Genomic DNA, 22,680 nt, shown 5'->3' on the forward strand with positions numbered 1-22,680 from the left:
TGGATTATCTCAATGAGAATAACTGTTTAACTCCATATCAGCATGGGTTTATGAGAAATCGCTCCTGTCAAACCAATCTAATCAGTTTTTATGAAGAGGTAAGCTATAGACTGGACCACGGTGAGTCATTGGACGTGGTATATCTCGATTTTTCCAAAGCGTTTGATACCGTGCCACACAAGAGGTTGGTACACAAAATGAGAATGCTTGGTCTGGGGGAAAATGTGTGTAAATGGGTTAGTAACTGGCTTAGTGATAGAAAGCAGAGGGTGGTTATAAATGGTATAGTCTCTAACTGGGTCGCTGTGACCAGTGGGGTACCGCAGGGGTCAGTATTGGGACCTGTTCTCTTCAACATATTCATTAATGATCTGGTAGAAGGTTTACACAGCAAAATATCGATATTTGCAGATGATACAAAACTATGTAAAGCAGTTAATACAAGAGAAGATAGTATTCTGCTACAGATGGATCTGGATAAGTTGGAAACTTGGGCTGAAAGGTGGCAGATGAGGTTTAACAATGATAAATGTAAGGTTATACACATGGGAAGAGGGAATCAATATCACCATTACACACTGAACGGGAAACCACTGGGTAAATCTGACAGGGAGAAGGACTTGGGGATCCTAGTTAATGATAAACTTACCTGGAGCAGCCAGTGCCAGGCAGCAGCTGCCAAGGCAAACAGGATCATGGGGTGCATTAAAAGAGGTCTGGATACACATGATGAGAGCATTATACTGCCTCTGTACAAATCCCTAGTTAGACCGCACATGGAGTACTGTGTCCAGTTTTGGGCACCGGTGCTCAGGAAGGATATAATGGAACTAGAGAGAGTACAAAGGAGGGCAACAAAATTAATAAAGGGGATGGGAGAACTACAATACCCAGATAGATTAGCGAAATTAGGATTATTTAGTCTAGAAAAAAGACGACTGAGGGGCGATCTAATAACCATGTATAAGTATATAAGGGGACAATACAAATATCTCGCTGAGGATCTGTTTATACCAAGGAAGGTGACGGGCACAAGGGGGCATTCTTTGCGTCTGGAGGAGAGAAGGTTTTTCCACCAACATAGAAGAGGATTCTTTACTGTTAGGGCAGTGAGAATCTGGAATTGCTTGCCTGAGGAGGTGGTGATGGCGAACTCAGTCGAGGGGTTCAAGAGAGGCCTGGATGTCTTCCTGGAGCAGAACAATATTGTATCATACAATTATTAGGTTCTGTAGAAGGACGTAGATCTGGGGATTTATTATGATGGAATATAGGCTGAACTGGATGGACAAATGTCTTTTTTCGGCCTTACTAACTATGTTACTATGTTACTATGTATGTTACTGTGAGGTTTTATCACAGTGATCAAAATTTGCTCTGGAACGAATCTGCCGGCCGGCAGATTCGGCGGGTGCACTGCGCATGCGCCCGCCATTTTGGAAGATGGCGGCGCCCAGGAAAGAAGACGGATGGACCCCGGGAGGCTAGGTAAGTATAAGGGGGGGAGATCAGGGCACGGGGGGGCGTCGGAGCACGGGTGGGTGGATCGGAGCATGGGGGGGGATCGTAACACGGGGAGGTGGATCAGAGAACGGGGGGTGGATCGCAGTGCGGGGGGGTGGATTGGAGTGCAGGGGGGTGGGATTGGAGCACGGGGGTGGGATTGGAGCACGGGGGGAGGGATTGGAGCATGGGTGGAGCGGACACGAGGACGGGGGAGAGGAGCACAGGACGGAGGGGAGCGGACCACAGATCGGAGGGCTGGGAGGGCGATCGGTGGGGTGGGGTGGGGGCACATTAGTGTTTCCAGCCATGGCCAATGATATTGCAGCATCGGCCATTGCTGGATTGTAATATTTCACCAGTTTTTTAGGTGAAATATTACAAATCGCTCTGATTGGCAGTTTCACTTTAAATAGCAAATCAGAGCGATCGTAGCCACGGGGGGGTGAAGCCACCCCCCCTGGGCTAAACTACCACTCCCCCTGTCCCTGCAGATCGGGTGAAATTGGAGTTAACCCTTTCACCGGATCTGCAGGGACGCGATCTTTCCATGACGCATATGCTGCGTCATGGGTCGGAATGGCACCGACTTTCATGACGCAGCGTATGCGTCAAAGGTCGGGAAGGGGTTAATAAATGGGGGGAAAAGAGAGTCATTGTCCAGGAGTGTTTTGTTCAATTAAAGGACTTTTTTCTGTGTGTGTCCTTATTCATTTTTTAATTATTTTATTAGCAATGGGGGTGTCTGACAGACATTTCTCCATTATTAACCCTTGGGCTTGATGTCAGCAGACATTAAAAAGCTGACATCAACCCCAAAATATTACCTCGCTTGCTAACACATGAGGGCAAGCGGGAAGAGCTGAGCAAAGCACACAAATTGGAGCATCCAATGGTTGCACCATTTCTAGGGTGGTTGCGGGCTGCTATTTTTAGGCTGGGGGAGCAATATCCATGGACCCTTCCCAGCCTGAGATTATCAGCCCTCAGTTTTCTGCTTTAGCTTGGCTGGTTATCAAAAATGAGAGGGCCACATGACAGATCAGATCACACTTAAAGGACTTTGTGTGTGTGTGTGTGTGTGTGTGTGTGTGTGTGTGTATCTTTCTATCTTTTGATAACCGTGTTAGTTATAGGTGTGTCTTATAGATGTCTCTCCATTACGAACCCCTGGTCTTGGTGTCAGCTGACATAAAACAGCTGATGTCAACCCCAAAACTATTCCCCCACTTGACAATGCACCAGGGCAAGTGGGAAGAGCCAGGCAAAGTGCCAGAATTGACGCATCTAGAGGATGTGTCTTTTCTGGGGTGGCCGCGGGCTGCTAATTTTTAGGCTGGGGAGGGCCAATATCCATGGCCTCTTCTCAGCCTGAGAGTATCAGCCCCCAGCTCTCTGCTTTAGCTTGCATGGTTATCAAAAATGGGGCGACCCCACATCATTTTGAGAAATTATTAATTTAAATGGCGTGTGGACCCCTCTATTTTTAATAACTAGCCAAGATAAAGCTGACAACTGTCAGCTTTAGCTGCACTGGTTATCAGGAATAGAGGAGACCCCATGTCTTTTTTTTTATTTTCTTTTTATACGGTCTGACGGCCAATCAAGGCCAGGTCAATATTGTGCCCACATAGGAAAAGCTTGTTGCTTGGCTTAGTAGCCTTTCAACAAGCTTTGCTTGGGCTGCCAAACCTGATCAGTAGCACAGATTTCCTGGAGAAGTCCATGTTCAGGGTCTGTGCCCGGCACTAGGTGTCCAGTATGGACCTCAAACTTTACCATTCGGGTTTGCCCATCTCTAGTTATGAGCAGTAGCTCATTCCATGATTTCTAATATAACACTGAACATGATCATCTATATGTTTTCAGCAATTAATCCAAAAACAAGTCATTTAAAGGGTGTCTCTTATTATATAAAGTGAAGGTATTTTGCAAGGATATACCATTATTTTATTAGTTGAGGTTTGATATTTGGAAAATCCACTATTTCTGTAAACAAAGAAGAGGTTGCTGTGCTAAACCAGCCCACTTGCTGACGCATTCTCAAGCTTCTGAGGTTCCCATGTGTCAGACCCCACTGATCATAGAGAAATAACAAATCCAATTTAGGCTGCGTGTCCACGATCAGGATAGCCGGCGGTATCGTCGGAGCGGCTTAGCCGCTCTGCGGTAAGCCCCGCCCCCTTCTGGAGACGCGATGATGCCGGATGTGTTCACAGCACACATCCGGCATCATCGCTCCCCACCATAGGGCCCTGTGCTATATCTTGCGGCGACGCAGCGTCGCCGCAAGATATACGGACATGCTGCGATCTGAAAAGACGCGCAGCATGTCCGGAGTCGCAGGGCCGCCGCGTGCGTGTTACCACTCATAGTGGAGACGGGATTTCATTAAATCCCCTCCACTATGCTGTAACATCTGGACGCTGCGTGTCTGACGCTGCGGCTCTATGCAGCGTCAGACACGCAGCGTTTCCTGATCGTGGAAACAGACCCTAATACACCATTACTTTATAACATGGGAATGTTCAGATACTGAAAACTCCCCATGAAACATAGCATTAGAAAAAGAAGTTACAGTGCTCACACAGTAGATTAAAGAGTGTTTATTTTAGACTGAGCTTCGATGAGTTCCCAAAGTCACTCGGAAAGGACCTTTCTATGGCTTCCTGTATCACAAAGCATCATTTATACAAAGATGTTTGGGAATAAAGTGACAAATAGTTTTCTTTACTGCATAAAACAGTAAAAACAAACTCCTACTAGGAGCTTAAATGCAGGAATAATATTACACTCATATCTAATGAGTTTAGGAAGTGCAAAGAGAAAATGAATGAGTAATTTGTCTTTATTTTTAATTTTATTAAATATTTAGTTTTTAAAAATTATAAAGTCAAGGGATGATGATAAAATATAATTTTGTGTTTATATGAATTGGTGCTAATACAATCTTAAATTTCTGGGTATTGTAAATTCATCACATGGCCATGGCAATAAAGTGTGTATTGATGGTTTATCTGTAGCGGAAACAATGGGTTGCTTCACTCCACAGGAAGTACAGGTCAGTAGCACAGTCCCAGAGAGAGATGGCTCCTTTATTCAGCCAGGTGAAGGACAGAATGAGGTCAGATACTCAGCAATCGCATATTTCGTAATGGCACGATTTCGTAATGTTAAGACATGGCTGGAATGACACTGTAATACAGATTACATTGATACCTTTGGTGAAGAAATCAGGCAGAGAGGCCAGGTAATTGAAAACAGGGGGAGAAGACCCCATGTAGAGTCCATCCCCTGTGCAAGGACTTCTAATTAGCAGAAAATCTCAAATGGTGATTTAAGAACAATAAAGAAGATTTCTTCATCTAACGGTACCGTCAAACTCAGCAACTTTCCAACGATCACGACCAGCGATACGACCTGGCCGTGATTGTTGGAAAGTCATTGTGTGGTCGCTAGAGAGCTGTCACACAGACAGCTCTCCAGCGACCAACGATGCCGAAGTCCCCGGGTAACCAGCGTAAACATCGGGTTACTAAGCGCAGGGCCGCGCTTAGTAACCCGATGTTTACCCTGGTTACCATTGTAAATGTAAAAAAAAAAAAACACTACATACTTACATTCCGGTGTCTGTCTCGTCCCTCGCCGTCACCTTCCCGCACTGACTGTGAGCGCCGGCCGTAATGCAGAGCAGAGCGGTGACGTCACTGCTGTGCTTTACGGCCGGCGCTCACATTCAGTGCGGGAAGCTGACGGCGAGGGACGTGACAGACACCGGAATGTAAGTATGTAGTGTTTTTTTTTTTTACATTTACAATGGTAACCAGGGTGAATATCGGGTTACTAAGCGCGGCCCTGCGCTTAGTAACCCGATATTTACCCTGGTTACCAGTGAACACGTCACTGGATCGGCGTCACACACGCCGATCCAGCGATGTCAGCGGGTGATCCAGCGACGAAATAAAGTTATGGCCTTCTAGCTCCGACCAGCGATGTCAAAGCAGGATCCTGATCGCTGCTGCGTGTCAAACACAACGATATCGCTATCCAGGACGCTGCAACGTCACGGATCGCTATTGTTATCGTTGTAATGTTGTTCAGTGTGAAGGTACCTTAAGGTACCAATGTAATCAGTATCACAGTGCCATTACAGCCTTGTCTTTACTTTACATTACTTAATCGCGCAGACAGGTTCTCTTTAAATGATCAGCCAATATTGTTTTCATGACACATGATAATAGAATTAAGCTTTGAAAACCTACATTGAAAAGCCATCCGTGGACCATGAAGTTTGGATGACTAGATCCAGAGGTCGGTCCCCGGTAGCTAAACCACACCTCACTCCCTTAATCGGACAGCTCTTTCCTTAAGGTACCTTCACACATAACGATATTGTTAACGATATCGTTGCTATTTGTGACGTAGCAACGATATCGTTAATGAAATCGTTCTGTGTGACAGCGACCAACGATCAGGCCCCTGCTGGGAGATCGTTGGTCGCTGAACAAAGTCCAGAACTTTATTTCGTCGCTGGACTCCCTGGAGACATCGCTGGATCGGCGTGTGTGACACCGATCCAGCGATGTCTTCACTGGTAACCAGGGTAAACATCGGGTAACTAAGCGCAGGGCCGCGCTTAGTAACCCGATGTTTACCCTGGTTACCATGCTAAAAGTAAAAAAAAACAAACACTAGATACTTACCTACCGCTGTCTGTCCTCCAGCGCTGTGCTCTGCACTCCTCCTGTACTGTCTGTGAGCCGGAAAGCAGAGCGGTGACGTCACCGCTCTGCTTTCCGGCTCACAGACAATACAGGAGGAGAGCAGAGAAGCAGAGCGCAGCGCTGGAGGACAGACAGCGGTAGGTAAGTATCTAGTGTTTGTTTTTTTTTACTTTTAGCATGGTATCCAGGGTAAACATCGGGTTACTAAGCGCGGCCCTGCGCTTAGTTACCCGATGTTTACCCTGGTTACCGGCATCGTTGGTCGCTGGAGAGCTGTCTGTGTGACAGCTCTCCAGCGACCAAACAGCGACGCTGCAGCGATCCGGCTCGTTGTCGGTATCGCTGCAGCGTCGCTTAATGTGAAGGGGCCTTTAGTCAAACACAAAGGGTGAGACATGTCAGTGAAAGAGATTAGGGTAGGGAGAAGCCAGAGTGGACATGTCTTTTGGATGCAGCTTCTCTGAAACGCTGCAGATTTTCAGAGTAAGACATAGTAGCCATAATAGTGTAACCACCAGTGTCTGACTATGGCTCAAGAAACATGAATGTCCAGTCAGGCTGTCTATACATGACAAAATATCTATTTGTAAATAATAGGGATGAGTGAGCACTAAAATGCTCGGATGCTCGTTACTCGAACCGAGTAATTCCTAATGCTCAGATGTTCATTTTGAGTAATGAGTATAATGGGAAATCTGAGCATTTTTCCAGTTGACCCTACAAGGAGGCAGTAAAAATTTTGAAACTTGATGGAAAAAGCGCTGAATGGAAGGAGAACAGCATGGGGAAGACACCTGGAGGCATCTCTGATTCCCAGATTGATGCTGAGAACAATGGTGTCAAGCGGACAAGAAATTGGAGTTTACAGTTACAAAAATGTTAAGAAACATTCTTTCCTGTATAATTTCTTATATAGAAGACAACATTTCCTTAAAAAGGAATAATTTTAGTAAACCAAAACTAATTTTTTAAACTACAAACTGTAGTGCCCCATTTAAATATTGTGAACAAAGTATAGTTGTGGTACTTCTACACTCATAAAAGCTCTGCACACAGTGCAAAGCCTGGCAACAATTACAAAAGCAGGGTCATCCATAGATCCTTGAAGGCACCAGCGGGCAATCCTAATTCAAATATTTTGAAAGTGTGGTTAATGTACAGTTATGTCCATATATATTTGGACAGAGACAACATTTTTCTAATTTTGGTTATAGACATTACCACAATGAATTTTAAACAAAACAATTCTGGTGCAGTTGAAGTTCAGACTTTCAGCTTTAATTTGAGGGTATCCACATTAAAATTGGATGAAGGGTTTAGGAGTTTCAGCTCCTTAACATGTGCCACCCTGTTTTAAAAGGGACCAAAAGTAATTGGACAGATTCAATAATTAAAAAAAATATATTCATTTTTAGTACTTGGTTGAATACCCTTTGTTGGCAATGACTGCCTGAAGTCTTGAACTCATGGACATCACCAGACGCTGTGTTTCCTCCTTTTTAATGCTCTGCCAGGCCTTCACTGCGGTGGTTTTCAGTTGCTGTTTGTTTGTGGGCCTCTCTGTCTGAACTTTAGTCTTTAACAAGTGAAATGCATGCTCAATTGGGTTGAGATCAGATGACTGACTTGGCCATTCAAAAATATTCCACTTCTTTGCTTTAATAAACTCCTGGATTGCTTTGGCTTTATGTTTTGGGTCATTGTCCATCTGTAATATGAAACGACGACCAATCAGTTTGGCTGCATTTGGCTGGATCTGAGCACACAGTATGGCTCTGAATACCTCTGAATACCTCAAAATTCATTCGACTGCTTCTGTCCTGTGTCACATCATCAATAAACACCAGTGACCCAGTGCCACAGGCAGCTATGCATGCCCAAGCCATCACACAGCCTCCGCCGTGTTTTACAGATGATGTAGTATGCTTTTGATCGTGAGCTGTACCATGCCTTAGCCATGCTTTTCTCTTTCCATCATTCTGGTAGAGGTTGATCTTGGCTTCATCTGTCCAAAGAATGTTCTTCCAGAACTGTGCTGGCTTTTTAAGATGCTTTTTAGCAAAGTCCAGTCTGGCGTTTTTATACTTGATGCTTTACAGTGGCTTGCACCGTACAGTGAACTCTCTGTATTTACTTTCATGCAGTCTTCTCTTTATGGTAGATTTGGATATTGATATGCCGACCTCCTGGAGAGTGTTGTTCACTTGGTTGGCTGTTGTGAAGGGGTTTATCTTCACCATGGAGATAATTCTGCGATCATCCACCACTGTTGTCTTCCGTGGGCGCCCAGGTCTTTTTGCATTGATGAGCTCACCAGTGCTTGCTTTCCTTCTCAGGATGTCCCAAACTGTAGATTTTGCCACTCCTAATGTTGTAGCAATTTCTCGGAAGGGTTTTTTCTGTTTTCGCAGCGTAAGGATGGCTTGTTTCACCTGCATGGAGAGTTCCTTTGACCGCATGTTTACTTCACAGCAAAACCTTCGAAATGCAAGCACCACACCTCAAATCAACTCCAGGCCTTTTATCTGCTTAATTGAGAATGACATAGTGAAGGGATTGCCCACACCTGTCCATGAAATAGCCTTGGAGTGAATTGTCCAATTACTTTTGGTCCCTATAAAAAACAGGGTGGCACATGTTAAGGAGCTGAAACTCCTAAACCCTTCATCCAATTTTAATGTGGATACCCTCAAATGAAAGCTGAAAGTCTGATCTTCAACTGCATCTGAATTGTTTTGTTTAAAATTCATTGTGGTAATGTCTATAACAAAAATTAGAAAAATGTTGTCTCTGTCCAAATATATATGGACCTAACTGTATTCCTACACTCATAAAGGTTTTGCACTTGATTGCAAAGCCCTAAACCCTGCCTAGAGGCTGTATTCTGCCACTCTCCCTGCTCCTGCAACTGTCCGTAGGCTAAATGCATAATGTATCTGATACAAACAGCAAAGCACAAGATTAGCCCTTAGAATGACTGCTAGTACGATGATTCAGTATCAGCACCAATATCAACACAAGAGGACTCTTATTGATTAAACTCTGCACACACAGACTGGATAACTGCTCTCTACCTCCAATCAGAACAGTACCTGAGCTGTGCAATGGTGTCAGTGAGCCACGCACGGTGGCGCCAGTCCTTTTATAACATTTGATGAGGTAATGTGGCCAGCCAATCACAGTAACGACACTATCAAGATGGCTATCTCAGTGACTGTGAGGCAATAAATGCATGCTTATTGGCTGTGTAATAGATGCCAAACATATGGGGTGGGGATTAAAGCTTCAAATCCGAGCATCAGCCAATGCTCGTTGAGTGCCGAGCACATCCGAGCACCCAGATACTTAAGTGATAGCCGAGTATCACCGAGCACACTTGCTCATCCCTAGTAAATAATTTAGTTTACTGCATTAGGTTCATAAACTTAACCAAGTAATGAAACATATGTAATATGCTGTCTTTAGTGTTGGCTGGAGGCAGGGTTACAGAGTGACTAGGAATTCTTGGACAGTCCATAAAAAGAGGACACTTTTTTGCCCTGTCCATAACAAAATTGAGTTTTCCTTTATTTTCGAGGCTGCAGAAACTCCTGCAGATCACTTTGACTGTAATTATCATTTTATAGCTTACAGTGAAGGCAGCTGATGTCTCATATCGGAATTCTGGACTGTAGACATGTATCACTTAAAATCATAATGATTTATCATGGTGTTCCAATTTAGCCATTAATTATATTGTCTGTCCGTGATTTTTTGATAAGCTCTCCAGAAAAATGAATAGTCAAGTTGGCAACCCTGTTTGCAGGAGGACAGGTTTTCTGCTTATTTTCTTGTTTGTTTGTTTTTTAATAATTATAATTTGCAGAGGAAATACAGTACGTTTACATAAAGCAATGATACATTACTTATGAAGACACATGGTGTATAGTGGGCAAACTTTCGTTTTCACTAAAAAAAAAAATCAGGATTAGCATCACACATTTTCATTAAATTTTAAAGGGAATCTGTCAGCAGGTTTATTCCACCTCATCTAAGAGCAGCATAATGTAAGCAAATAGAACCTGAATCCAAAGGTGTGTCACTTAGTTTACTGTGTGCAGCTGTTCTGAAACAATCAGAGTTTTTAGATTTAGCAATGCATCAGAGCTGAGAAAGCTAGCCCCGCCCACACCAGACTCTGTATGTACATAATCAATTGACAGTGAGCTGCTTATCATAGGAGGGAGTGGAGTTAGACGAGTTCCTGCGCGTCAGCTAGTCACAGCAATGATAGTCACCAGGTGATGAAACCTTCAGTAATAAGTAGAAAACAGCCCACAGCCTGACATGTGACACATCGATGAATTCAGTGCTTCAATCCATACCTAATGCTGTCCTCAGATTACATAGCAAAAACCTACTGAAAGACTCCCTTCAAGTCTATCTGCACACAGGGTCTTTTTGAATCAGAAACTGAGCAGAATCTCCAAGTTTTTGAGGACCATTTGGAGAATTTCCGATCAATTTCTGATCGGTCTATGCTCTAAAATCTCCTTTAAAAAAACCTCTGTGCGCACATGCCCTAAATCATATTATAATTCATACAGTGGAAGGTTCTCATTGCATTGTGTGTTTACACATGTGCTCGCTTTACATGACTCTTGCTTTATATTAAGGGTGCGTGTCCATGGTCCATAATGATGGCGCTTTGGATGGAGCTGAAAACCTGCTCCGCCCAAAGCGCCACCCCCTTCTGAACACGTGGTGATTCCGGATGTGTTCATTGCACACATCCGGAATCTCCGCACCTCATACATAGGGCCCTGTGATTTACCTTGTGGCGACGGAGCGTCGCCGCAAGGTAAACAGACATGCTGCGTTCTAAAAAGAGGCTCCTCATGTCCGCAAACGCAGGGCCGCCGGATGCGTGTTCGCACACATAGTGGAGACGGGATTTCATAAAATCCCCTCCACTATGCTGTAACATCTGGACGCTGCGGGTTGAACGCTGCGGCTCCCCGCAGTGTTCAATCCGCAGCTAATACGGATGTAATCCAGCCCGTGGACACACACCCTAAGTAGAAACATGGTGAGCCCAGCTAGCAAGGCAAACCACTCACCTCAGCCACTATTTCCAGCTGCCTCTTTTCAAGAAGTTTAGCCACCACCATGGCTCTGTGTTTTCCAGACCGCTTGCAGCTAACAGCCCACTCACAAAGTAAAGTGACCACTACTTCATCTCCAGGAGGCACCTTTCAAAGACAAATAATATAATATAGTATAAATCTACAGCTCCTACATGTTCCACAGCAAATTTCACTCATTAAACCAATTAACAGACAAATAATGAAAGAAGATAAAAGAATAGGGAAAATTCAAAAAGGATACTGCCCATAAGACCTTACAGTCTAAACAGTATGAGTGGAGTAATACAGGTACAAGGTTTTACCATTGTTCAGACATTACCTGCAGAGTTTAAGATAATTTCCTTGTAAGCCTAGATATATCACGAAGGATTGTACCAGTAAGGCTAGGGTCACACTATACGGTGCTTTACATCTAGCACTACATCAGGGTTTCCTCTGGAATCCCCCCAAAATAATATTTAGATGTGAACCCCAACACAACCTCATGTCGGAAAAAGACAAATACTGCAAGGATGGAGGCCATACTGTGTCCACCATGACTACTGGCTCTATTGATCTGATTGACTCTGTGGCAGCTCTGTCGAAGTTCCCATTGGAATACAGGTTTTTCTGAGGATTCTGACAATAGAAAAACAGATAGTGCTCGATGTATTGCACTGTATAAGTGTGAATCCAGCCTAAGGCAGCTAATTTGTTACTTCAGTGCTAACAGTTCCATGGTTTTCCACTCTCTACATACATTGCAGCAGTTATGGTATATTATCTGTCGCTACTCTTATGTGATGAGAACGTTTTTAAGGCTAGCAAAACCCTTCAGAGGAATACATGATAGACAGAAGCAATATACTTCTTTTATTAGATTAAATGAAGATCCATCACCAGATAATACAATACTGATGGCTCACTCTCTTAATCCAGATGAGGCTGTGTGCTTATGTAGAGTGGTGAAGATGGTGTTCCACTCACTAACACCTCAAGTGGTTAAATGTATTTTTTTTTTTCAAATCTGTTTATTAAATTTTGACATTTCCAATACAAACCAAACATTTCCAATTCAAACAAGACAGTGGAAATAACAATAACCTAGAACCCACCCCAACCCAAAAAAACCCTATCTCTGCATGTGTATAGACGAGATGTATTATGGAATTGGTGTGTTGCCTCCTATCCGCTGTAGTAAATACCATTGGGTATTCTCAAACTGCGTTCTTAGCCTCTCTCTAGTCTCCAGAGGAAGAGACGGAATGAATGTAGCCCACGTGGATAAAAATCTACCCACCAACTTCTCCCTGTTAGTCAATGCGTCCATCCACTCCATTCTAAATATGAATTGGATTTTGGTGCAGATAAAAGAAAGCGATGGGACTGTTGGACTCAACCACTGATGTAGTATACTTTTCCTAGTCGCTGAAGCCCATATCGTGAGTGTTGCTTTGGTGTATCTGGGCAGTTTGTGAAATGCCTCGTCTAGAATATTAAAAATAGCCCATTGTGGAGTGAATGTGAAGTTGACTCCACACAATCTCTGCAGTTCATCATGAACATCGCCCCATAACGCTTGAATTTTCGGACAACTGCATAAGTGGTGAAATATGTCGGTGTTGCGAGATTTGCATTTAGAACATGGGTAAATGGTGGAGGGAGACATCTTAGATTGTAAGCAAGGTGTAATGTAGGCTCTGTGTAATATTAAGAGTGTCATGTCAGTGTAGCTGCTATATGGCAGAATTTTCCTTTGTGCCGAGGTAGCGTTAAGGAGGTCCTCCACCCTGAGGCATGGCAAGTCCCTCAACCACCTCGCCACTCCCGTGTTTTTTCCTTCCCAAGACCACTTTTTGCGAATCGTCGAGTAAATGCTACTTATAGAGGCCGGTTAGGATTTGGCATTTCTAATAAACCCATCCAGGTTGATTCTCGCCTCTACCGCCCCCCCCCCCCCCATCAACTGACACTTCTGTGCTAAGCTACGTGCCTGAAGAAATAGGAAAGGTCTATTACTAAATAGTGAGAAGCGCTGTGACGCCGCTTCAAAGGGTAACACCGAGAAGTTGAGATCCAATAGGTCAATTACCTGCCCACAACCCTGGGAGGCCAAAAGTTTGTAAGAGGATGGTGCAGAACCCCTCAAGAATCCAGGGTTACCCAGAAAAGACTGATATGGGGATAAGCCAGTCTTTAATTTACAAATTTTTCTACAGCATCGCCAAGTCAGTAATGTTTGCCATAGTGACGGGTGTTCCTGTATCCCCTTTGGAAGATCCTCCCCATGTAAGTGTAACAGAGCCGACAACGAGATATGTGGGTAGATTTGTTGTTCCAGATTGACATTAGCGAAGTGAGAGACACCCCTTATCCAGTCAATGGCATATCTAAAATTAGCCGCCAAGTTATATCTTCCCAAGTCAGGAAGATTGACCCCGCCCTCCATTCTTGTCGCCTGCAATCTTGCAAAACTTATGCGTGTTCTACCTCCAACTCCCCAAATAAATTTACGAAAGTTTGAATTCAATAAACCAAGATCTGTTCTAGACAAGAGAAGGGGCAACGTTTGAAAAGCATATAGCAGTTTAGGAAATACTATCATTTTAATTACATGACATCTCCCGGAGAATGACAGTGTGAAATGTTTCCACGAATGTAGGAGGTTAATTATGGAGGAGATTAATGGTTTGTAGTTAGCGCTATATAGAATGGATGGGTCCACCGGCAGCCTTATCCCCAGATATTTGATTGATTCCTGGCTCCAATGAAATGGGAACAAGGGATCACCCGACCTCCCAGACCTGAAAACCTCCAAGGCCTCAGATTTACTATAGTTAACCTTAAATCCAGAGCAAATGCCAAATTTCTCTAAGATAATCATAATGGCCGGGATTGCTTGAGCTGGGTTGGCAATGAATAAAAGAACATCATCAGCAAAAGCTGAAATTTTAATGGATGCAGCCCTCACCTTCACCCCTTCAAATGTCGCCTCGTTTTGCAGCATCGTCAGGAATGGATCCAATGCTATATTAAACAAGAGGGGAGACAAAGGGCAGCCCTGATGCGTCCCCCACTGGATCTCAAAGGGCCTAGACAATATGTTATTTACAGACATCGGCTTTCTATAAATTGATTTGACGGCCTCACAGAACCACGGGCCAAATTCTCTAAACGATAGCAGCTCATATAAGTAATCCCACGAAACCCTATCGAACGCTTTATCAGCGTCAAGGCTGACCACGATAGTTTTCATAAGTTTATGCGCTCTACTATAAGATATGGCACCCAGAGCTGTCCTGATGTTGTACGTAATGGATTTTCCATGCACAAAGCCAGTTTGCTGTGGCGAGATTAAATTTGGGATTACTCTTTGTAGTCTGTCGGCCAGAATTTTAGTAAAAATTTTGAAGTCCGAATTAAGTAGTGAGATGGGTCTATATCCTTCAACTTGCATATGATCTTTACTCGGTTTTGGAAGGACAATAACCACCGCCTCATTAAACCAATCAGGGAGATGGCCAAATTTAACTATGTTATTATATAGCTCACACAAGTGAGGGGCCAGGTATGTCCCTAGAATCTTATAGTGCTCGTTGCTGAATCCATCTGGGCCTGGTGCCTTAGATAATTTAAGTTTATTTATGACCTGTAAAATTTCCGAGGGTGTTATGGGGGAATTAATGGCCTCCCTCTCTTCCTCCGTGAGTGCAGGTGCAAGGTGCTCTCTGAGAAACTCCCCACTCCCCCCTCCTCTACCCGGCTCCGATCTGTACAACTCGCCAAAAAATGATCTAAATTCATTCACTATCTCCTCATTGTTTGTTAGAATGTGACCGTTGCGTTGTTGTATTTTATTTATTCTTGTTGCTTTTCTGTATGGCCTTGTAAGGGATGCCAGCACTCTCCCCGGTTTGTTGCCCCATTTAAAATATTTGTGTTTTTGGTAGTCCAAATTGAACATAGCTATCTCATGAGCCAGAGAGTCCGCCTCCTCCTTAGCCTTTAAGAACTTTTCCCTTGTCAGTGGAGTGTTATTTAGCTTAAAATCCTTATAGGCCAAGGGTTACTAATTTTTGTGTTTCCACCATTCTTTTCATTATATCTTTTCTCTTGTGGCTAACATAGGAGATAATTTGACCCCTCAGCACGGCCTTAGAGGCCATCCAAAATAAATGTGTGTCGTCACAATGAACGCTGTTGTCATTTTAATAGACCTCCCATGACATCTGCAAATGTTTTTTAAAGTCATCCGACTGGTAGAGGTATGAAGGGAAGCGCCATCTCCTCTCCTGGTGGACCGGGGATGTTAGTTTAGATTGAAACGTTACTGGGGCATGATCCGATATGTGAATATTTTGGATGTTTGTCTTTGTTATTAGGGGTATTAATAACTCATGTAATAACCAGCAATCAATCCTGGCATGGGAATCATGTACGTGGGAGTAGTGAGAATAGTCCCGCTCCAAAGGGTGTTGCATTCTCCATATATCAATCAAGTCAAGGTGGTCTATCAATGATTGAATTCTATTTCCCTGTACTGGGCGATGAGCATCCTTAGAGCTAGATCTATCCATGGATATGTCTGTTACCTCATTGAAATCACCTCCCATGACCACCCGGGATGTATCCCACCCCACCAAACTCTCCATTAATTTAACCTGAAACTGTACCTCGGGCATGTTAGGGGCGTAGATGTTGACCAGGTTAAAACACATTCTCTCAATCACGATTTTAACCAAAAGGAATCTGCCTTGTGGATCTTCCAGGGTGTCAAGTATCTCATAATTAAGGCCATTATATATTAGAATGGCTACCCCTCGCTGTTTTTTTGTATACGAAGCCTCTGCGCAAAGCATGTATTTCCTACTGAGCAGAGAGGGGTGATTATCCTTAATCCAGTGTGTTTCCTGAAGGAATATGACATGGAAATTTTGTTTTTGTAAAAAATTTAAAACCTTTTTCCTCTTAATTGGAATATTTAACCCATTGACATTCCACGAGCACCATTGTAGGGAGCGAATAGTGGTATCTTTAGAGCTGGCCTGGTCAGCCATTAACCCACACCTTTTCGAACAATCACATGACCCATATGTAGATGTTGTAAGTGGGATCCCCACCCATCCCAGCGAGTGAGCGTGGGACCCCTTAGGACCGAGGTATTATATATGCACATGCAGAGACCCTCCCCCCCACCCATCTCCCTTTCCCAATTAAACTTTATAACTGAAACAGATGTGCTCAGCCACAGAGTGAGCACTATATAGATAGTAAACATGCCACCTAAAGGTAAAAGAGTATCAGCATAAACACGACATCACTGAGTAGTGACAAGTTAAAGCAACTCTACTCGTTCATGTGTTGTCCGAATTCAGATATGCCCTGGAATCCTCCCGAAGAAATTTCAAAGCCTTTTCAAGGTCACTGAAAGACCAATTTTCCCCCCCTATGCCAAATCGCAAAATTGAAGGATATTGCAGGCCGAAGCGAATGTTATTATCCACCAAGAGTTTGCATGCAGGGTTGAAGGCTTTGCGCCTGGCTGCCAGGGCTGCTGAATAATCCTGGAACAGGAGTAGTTTGTGGTTTTTATACAACAGGGATCGTTGTTTTCTGTACGCTGACAAAATGCGGACTTTGTCTTGAAAGTCTAGGACTTTAAAGATGACTGGTCTCGGTCTGTCACCGTCCCCTCCTCTCGGGGGCCCCAGCCTGTGTGCTCTCTCAATGGCCATTGCACCTGATGCTGGCAGTACCCCAAGAGATTTTGGCAGCCATTCTGATGCTATTTTGACCAACTCCGAGGGAGGGACAGACTCTGGGAGACCTATAAGTCTCAGGTTATTACGTTGAGACCTATTTTCAAGGTCATCTACTTTGTCCTTAAGGTCTGAGATGTCCTTTTCTTTGCCATCTAGTTTGTCTTTGAGGGCCTTGGCAAAGTCCTCCAGGTCTGAGATTCTTTGTTCCGCTTCTGCTATGCGTGCTCCCTGAGTATTAGCTTGTGAGACAATTGTGTCCAAGGAGGTTTGAAAAGCTGCTAAACGGTTGTCTATCTCAGGCATCAACCGATCTATGATAGCAGTTGCAATTGATTGTGGGTTCTCGGTGTTAACGTCAGCGTTTTGAGACGTGGGAGATGTGCCTGCCTGGTTGCGTGTGGAACTTCTGCCAGACTTGGCGTTTTTACCCACAAATTTGTCCATGATGAGAAAAATGCCTGAAGTAGTTAGTAAAGTTGTCAGTGATATCGCTATGCGCGTTAGTTACATCTGAGAATAGATTGGGAAGTCTTGTAAATTGTCACAGCTTTGCTGCCAACTTCCACGTTGTGCAGGCTTTTTCCTCAATCTCTCACAATTATTGTGCCAGAGGGATTTATAGAGCTCCTCTCAAAGATATTACAAATAAACTTCAGCCAGTATATGGCTGTGATTAGAGTATGTGCTGTTCTGAATTGTTTGGCTGTACAGTTTACCCAGCAGAGAATTAATGGTGTTGGCGCAACTTTCTGCAAAATGGCGATGGCTCTCTGTCTCCTCTCTCACCTTCCCCGTCTAATGTCACTATTATCACCTCTGTCCTTCTCAGACCCCGCTCACCTTCCTCCAGAAGCAATTGCCAACCCACTCTGTCTCCTGCAGTAGGTCTTCAGTGTGGTGCAGCCTGTAGCCTGTGGTAAGAGGACTTAGCACGTTCTCTGGCAGGACGGTGCCGGACTGATTCCTGCTCCCACACCTTCTTATCCAGCCGCTTCTAAATTTACCTGTGCCGGAGGTGCTGCCGCTTCCCCCGTCACCGCTCACCTTATTTCAGCGGCAGCAGCAGTGACTTGGCTCTCTCTCCCTCTCCCGGCCTCCGGTGTGATGAGGCTTGGCGCGCTTTTCGGCAATATGGCGCCGGTTCACCTGCTCTTCCCGCGCTGTCTCTCTTCTTCACCGCCGCCGCTATCGCTCGCGGGCAGGGACACCGCAGGACTCCACCGATGCCTCTCACCCTCCTCTTGGAGCTATCCGGTGAGTCCGCTCAAGTTTCTGATGGGGCGCGCTGCTCGCCCTTCCCCCACCGGCTCCTTCTCGGTCTCAGTCCTCCGGCTGTTGATTATGAGCAGCGTTGCTTGCGGCACAGACTGCGCCCTGTGATTCCGAGGGAAGTCCGGAGAGCTGGGTCAGTGTTTGTTGACCCTTGTCCGGCCCTTATCCTGGCCTTTGTGTGATATAATATGACGCTAATGTGCTTTATATGCGTCCATGGTCCAGGAGCTCTTGTTAAAAAGCGGCCATCATCAGGCTCCGCCTCCCGGAACGGTTAAATGTATTTTATAGTTATGTATGTTGTATGACAGCAAAACCCCCTGGGACTGAAGTATAGCCTAGACAGGGTTAACTGTAACGGCAGGCCCAGATGGGGAGGGGGAACTGAGAGTTAGTTTCAAGTTCAGGAAGTGTTAGTTCTGTTAGAGGCAGTGTGGTGAAGTGCTTGGAGTGGTCATATGCAGTGGGTTGCTAGTACCAACATAAGCCTGTTACATGGGGCAGTGGATTGCCACAGAACCCTTCCAGGCGAGTTCGACTGTTGGGCCTGGGACCTAGAAATGGATGTCAGGGCCTTTGGGTGCACTAAGCCTGCGGTCCTTCAGGGAAAGATGGAATCAGACTCTTAGAGGTGGAAGGCAATGGAATTAGAAAGAGGAATGCTCTACCCAGACTGAGAACTAAGGTACGTAACAAATCTAAACCAATGGCAGTGCTAATTTGGGGTGTTCTGAAATTTTTTGGGGGGTATTTTCCTTTATATCTTTAGCATAACAACACCATAAATAGAATTGATTGTAATTGTTTTTTATTTTTTGTTTCTTCCAGATTTTTGGCAACCGGAGAGAGTTTATCATCCCTCCACTTCCAATACCGCGGCTTGGAATATCCACCCTGTCCGGAATAGTTGCTGACACCTGCCGGGCTTTGTGGAATGTACTCCGGGATGAGTTTATACCCCTACGACATGTGCATTGGAATTGCGGAAAAATTCTGGAGTGTGTGTGATTTCCCCAACTGTTTGGGAGCGGTGGATGGAAAGCACATCCGCATTATCAAACCAGCCAGAACAGGATCGGAGTACTTCAATTATAAAAAATATTTTTCTGTTGTGCTCATGGCAATAGCCGATGCGGACTGTCGCTTCATCGCCGTGGACATTGGAGCTTTTGGCCATGGAAATGATTCACAGACTTTTAAGAACTCTATTATGGGCCACCATGTGTATGGCAAAAATTTTAATTTTCCACGGCCACGACATCTCCCCAACACTCAAGGTCCACCAATGCCATTTGTTATGGTTGGTGATGAGGCCTTTCAGATGTGTGAAAACTTACTGAAGCCATATTCCAGTCGGGACTTGAACCACACTAAAAGGATTTTTAACTACAGACTGACCAGGGCCCAAAGAACAGTAGAGTGTACCTTTGGTATACTAGTCTCAAAATGGCGCATTCTTGCATCAGCCAATAATCTAAAAATGGAGACAGTCGACGAGGTGGTCAAAGCCTGTGTGGTTCTGCACAATTACATAATGGCTAAGGAGTGGCCCAACATTGAACTGGATGAACCAGTTGCACACCCACTACCCGTTTACCAGCATCATCCGCTGCGGTCAACAACTGAAGTTGGCCACATGCGGGACCAATTTGCTGCCTTTTTTTATTCGGATATTGGACGTGTGTCATGGCAGGACAATGTTGTGTACATGTCATGTTGGGATTTTATCTGTACCAGTCATTTTCTTAAATGTTACTAATATTTCTTATTAATAAACTTTATTTTTTGGTGTCTTGACCATGTCTCCTATGTATTTCCTCTACAAACCAAGGCTGTCCTCACACTAGCAGTATTTGGTCTGTATTTAATATCAGTATTTATAATCCAAAACCAGGAGTAGGCGATAAAGGCTGAGGTGCTAGAAATGTTAATATTATAATTTTCCTCTAATTGTTCCATCCTTGTTTTGGCTTACAAATACTGACCACATACTGCTAGTGTGATGGCAGCCATGTTGTTTTAGTGGTAAGTTTGTTGATGTCATTGCGTCCTGATTCTGTTTTGCAATATCCATTGGACACAGACTGAAGAGACAATGGCTGTCATACAAAACAGATCTATACTCATCAAGTCAGGTGTCAGAAATAATGAATTCATGATGCACATATAGTGGGGCAAAAAAGTATTTAGTCAGTCAGCAATAGTGCAAGTTCCACCACTTAAAAAGATGAGAGGCGTCTGTAATTTACATCTTAGGTAGACCTCAACTATGGGAGACAAACTGAGAAAAAAAAATCCAGAAAATCACATTGTCTGTTTTTTTAACAATTTATTTGCATATTATGGTGGAAAATAAGTATTTGGTCAGAAACAAAATTTCATCTCAATACTTTGTAATATATCCTTTGTTGGCAATGACAGAGGTCAAACGTTTTCTGTAAGTCTTCACAAGGTTGCCACACACTGTTGTTGGTATGTTGGCCCATTCCTCCATGCAGATCTCCTCTAGAGCAGTGATGTTTTTGGCTTTTCGCTTGGCAACACGGACTTTCAACTCCCTCCAAAGGTTTTCTATAGGGTTGAGATCTGGAGACTGGCTAGCCCACTCCAGGACCTTGAAATGCTTCTTATGAAGCCACTCCTTCGTTGCCCTGGCGGTGTGCTTTGGATCATTGTCATGTTGAAAGACCCAGCCACGTTTCATCTTCAATGCCCTTGCTGATGGAAGGAGGTTTGCACTCAAAATCTCACGATACATGGCCCCATTCATTCTTTCATGTACCCGGATCAGTCGTCCTGGCCCCTTTGCAGAGAAACAGCCCCAAAGCATGATGTTTCCACCACCATGCTTTACAGTAGGTATGGTGTTTGATGGATGCAACTCAGTATTCTTTTTCCTCCAAACACGACAAGTTGTGTTTCTACCAAACAGTTCCAGTTTGGTTTCATCAGACCATAGGACATTCTCCCAAAACTCCTCTGGATCATCCAAATGCTCTCTAGCAAACTTCAGACGGGCCCGGACATGTACTGGCTTAAGCAGTGGGACACATCTGGCACTGCAGGATCTGAGTCCATGGTGGCGTAGTGTGTTACTTATGGTAGGCCTTGTTACATTGGTCCCAGCTCTCTGCAGTTCATTCACTAGGTCCCCCCGTGTGGTTCTGGGATTTTTGCTCACCGTTCTTGTGATCATTCTGACCCCACGGGGTGGGATTTTGCGTGGAGCCCCAGATCGAAGGAGATTATCAGTGGTCTTGTATGTCTTCCATTTTCTAATTATTGCTCCCACGGTTGATTTCTTCACTCCAAGCTGGTTGGCTATTGCAGATTCAGTCTTCCCAGCCTGGTGCAGGGCTACAATTTTGTTTCTGGTGTCCTTTGACAGCTCTTTGGTCTTCACCATAGTGGAGTTTGGAGTCAGACTGTTTGAGGGTGTGCACAGGTGTCTTTTTATACTGATAACAAGTTTAAACAGGTGCCATTACTACAGGTAATGAGTGGAGGAAAGAGGAGACTCTTAAAGAAGAAGTTACAGGTCTGTGAGAGCCAGAAATCTTGATTGTTTGTTTCTGACCAAATACTTATTTTCCACCATAATATGCAAATAAAATGTTAAACAAAACAGACAATGTGATTTTCTGGATTTTTTTTCTCAGTTTGTCTCCCATAGTTGAGGTCTACCTATGATGTAAATTACAGACGACTCTCATCTTTTTAAGTGGTGGAACTTGCACTATTGCTGACTGACTAAATACTTTTTTGCCCCACTGTATAACAGCCTCATGAATTCACTATTTCTGAGACATGTCCAGGTGAGCATAAATATGCCGTGTATGACCGCCATCGTCCCTTCACTTTGTGTGAAATAGATTACGTACACAGAAGAGAAAATGGGGGTTACACAAGGCAGTCCTCTACTCACCAGGTCAGGTGTCCTAACTAATAAGTTTTTGGACACCTGACCTGTTGAGTATAGTTCTGCATTGTATTTCCGCCATTTTCTCTTAAGTCTGCAACACTAGTCACAGACTAAGCAGAAGGAAGAGGTTATGGAGATAATACAAGTATTAATTTTTTGGCCCACCTCATATCTCTATACTAAAGACACACAAAGCTGCAGTCTTTTACTTGCTAATTACTGGAGCTATGATGTGGCCAAAAAATAAAGTGTTCGGCGCACGGTGTGTGTTGACAGCGGCGAAATACACATTAAAACCACACATAATTGGGGGCAAAAAACAATATTATTTATTTTGTTATACACAAACTTTTAATTTAACTGCGCCTGCTGTGGGTAGAGTGATAGAAACG

General features: G+C 44.1%; 1 protein-coding gene across 1 annotated transcript in view; it reads right to left on the reverse strand.

Moving 5' to 3' along the window:
- Window positions 1-22,680, reverse strand: part of LOC138638297 (mediator of RNA polymerase II transcription subunit 12-like protein) — a 268,574-nt gene that overhangs the window by 31,650 nt on the left and 214,244 nt on the right. The window contains exon 12 of the mRNA XM_069727500.1: window positions 11,327-11,458. Coding sequence (XP_069583601.1) covers window positions 11,327-11,458 — 132 coding nt within the window. The remainder of the gene's footprint in view (window positions 1-11,326; window positions 11,459-22,680) is intronic.

Source organism: Ranitomeya imitator, chromosome 5, assembly GCF_032444005.1.
Source record: "Ranitomeya imitator isolate aRanImi1 chromosome 5, aRanImi1.pri, whole genome shotgun sequence".
Classification (NCBI taxonomy): Eukaryota; Metazoa; Chordata; class Amphibia; order Anura; family Dendrobatidae; genus Ranitomeya; species Ranitomeya imitator.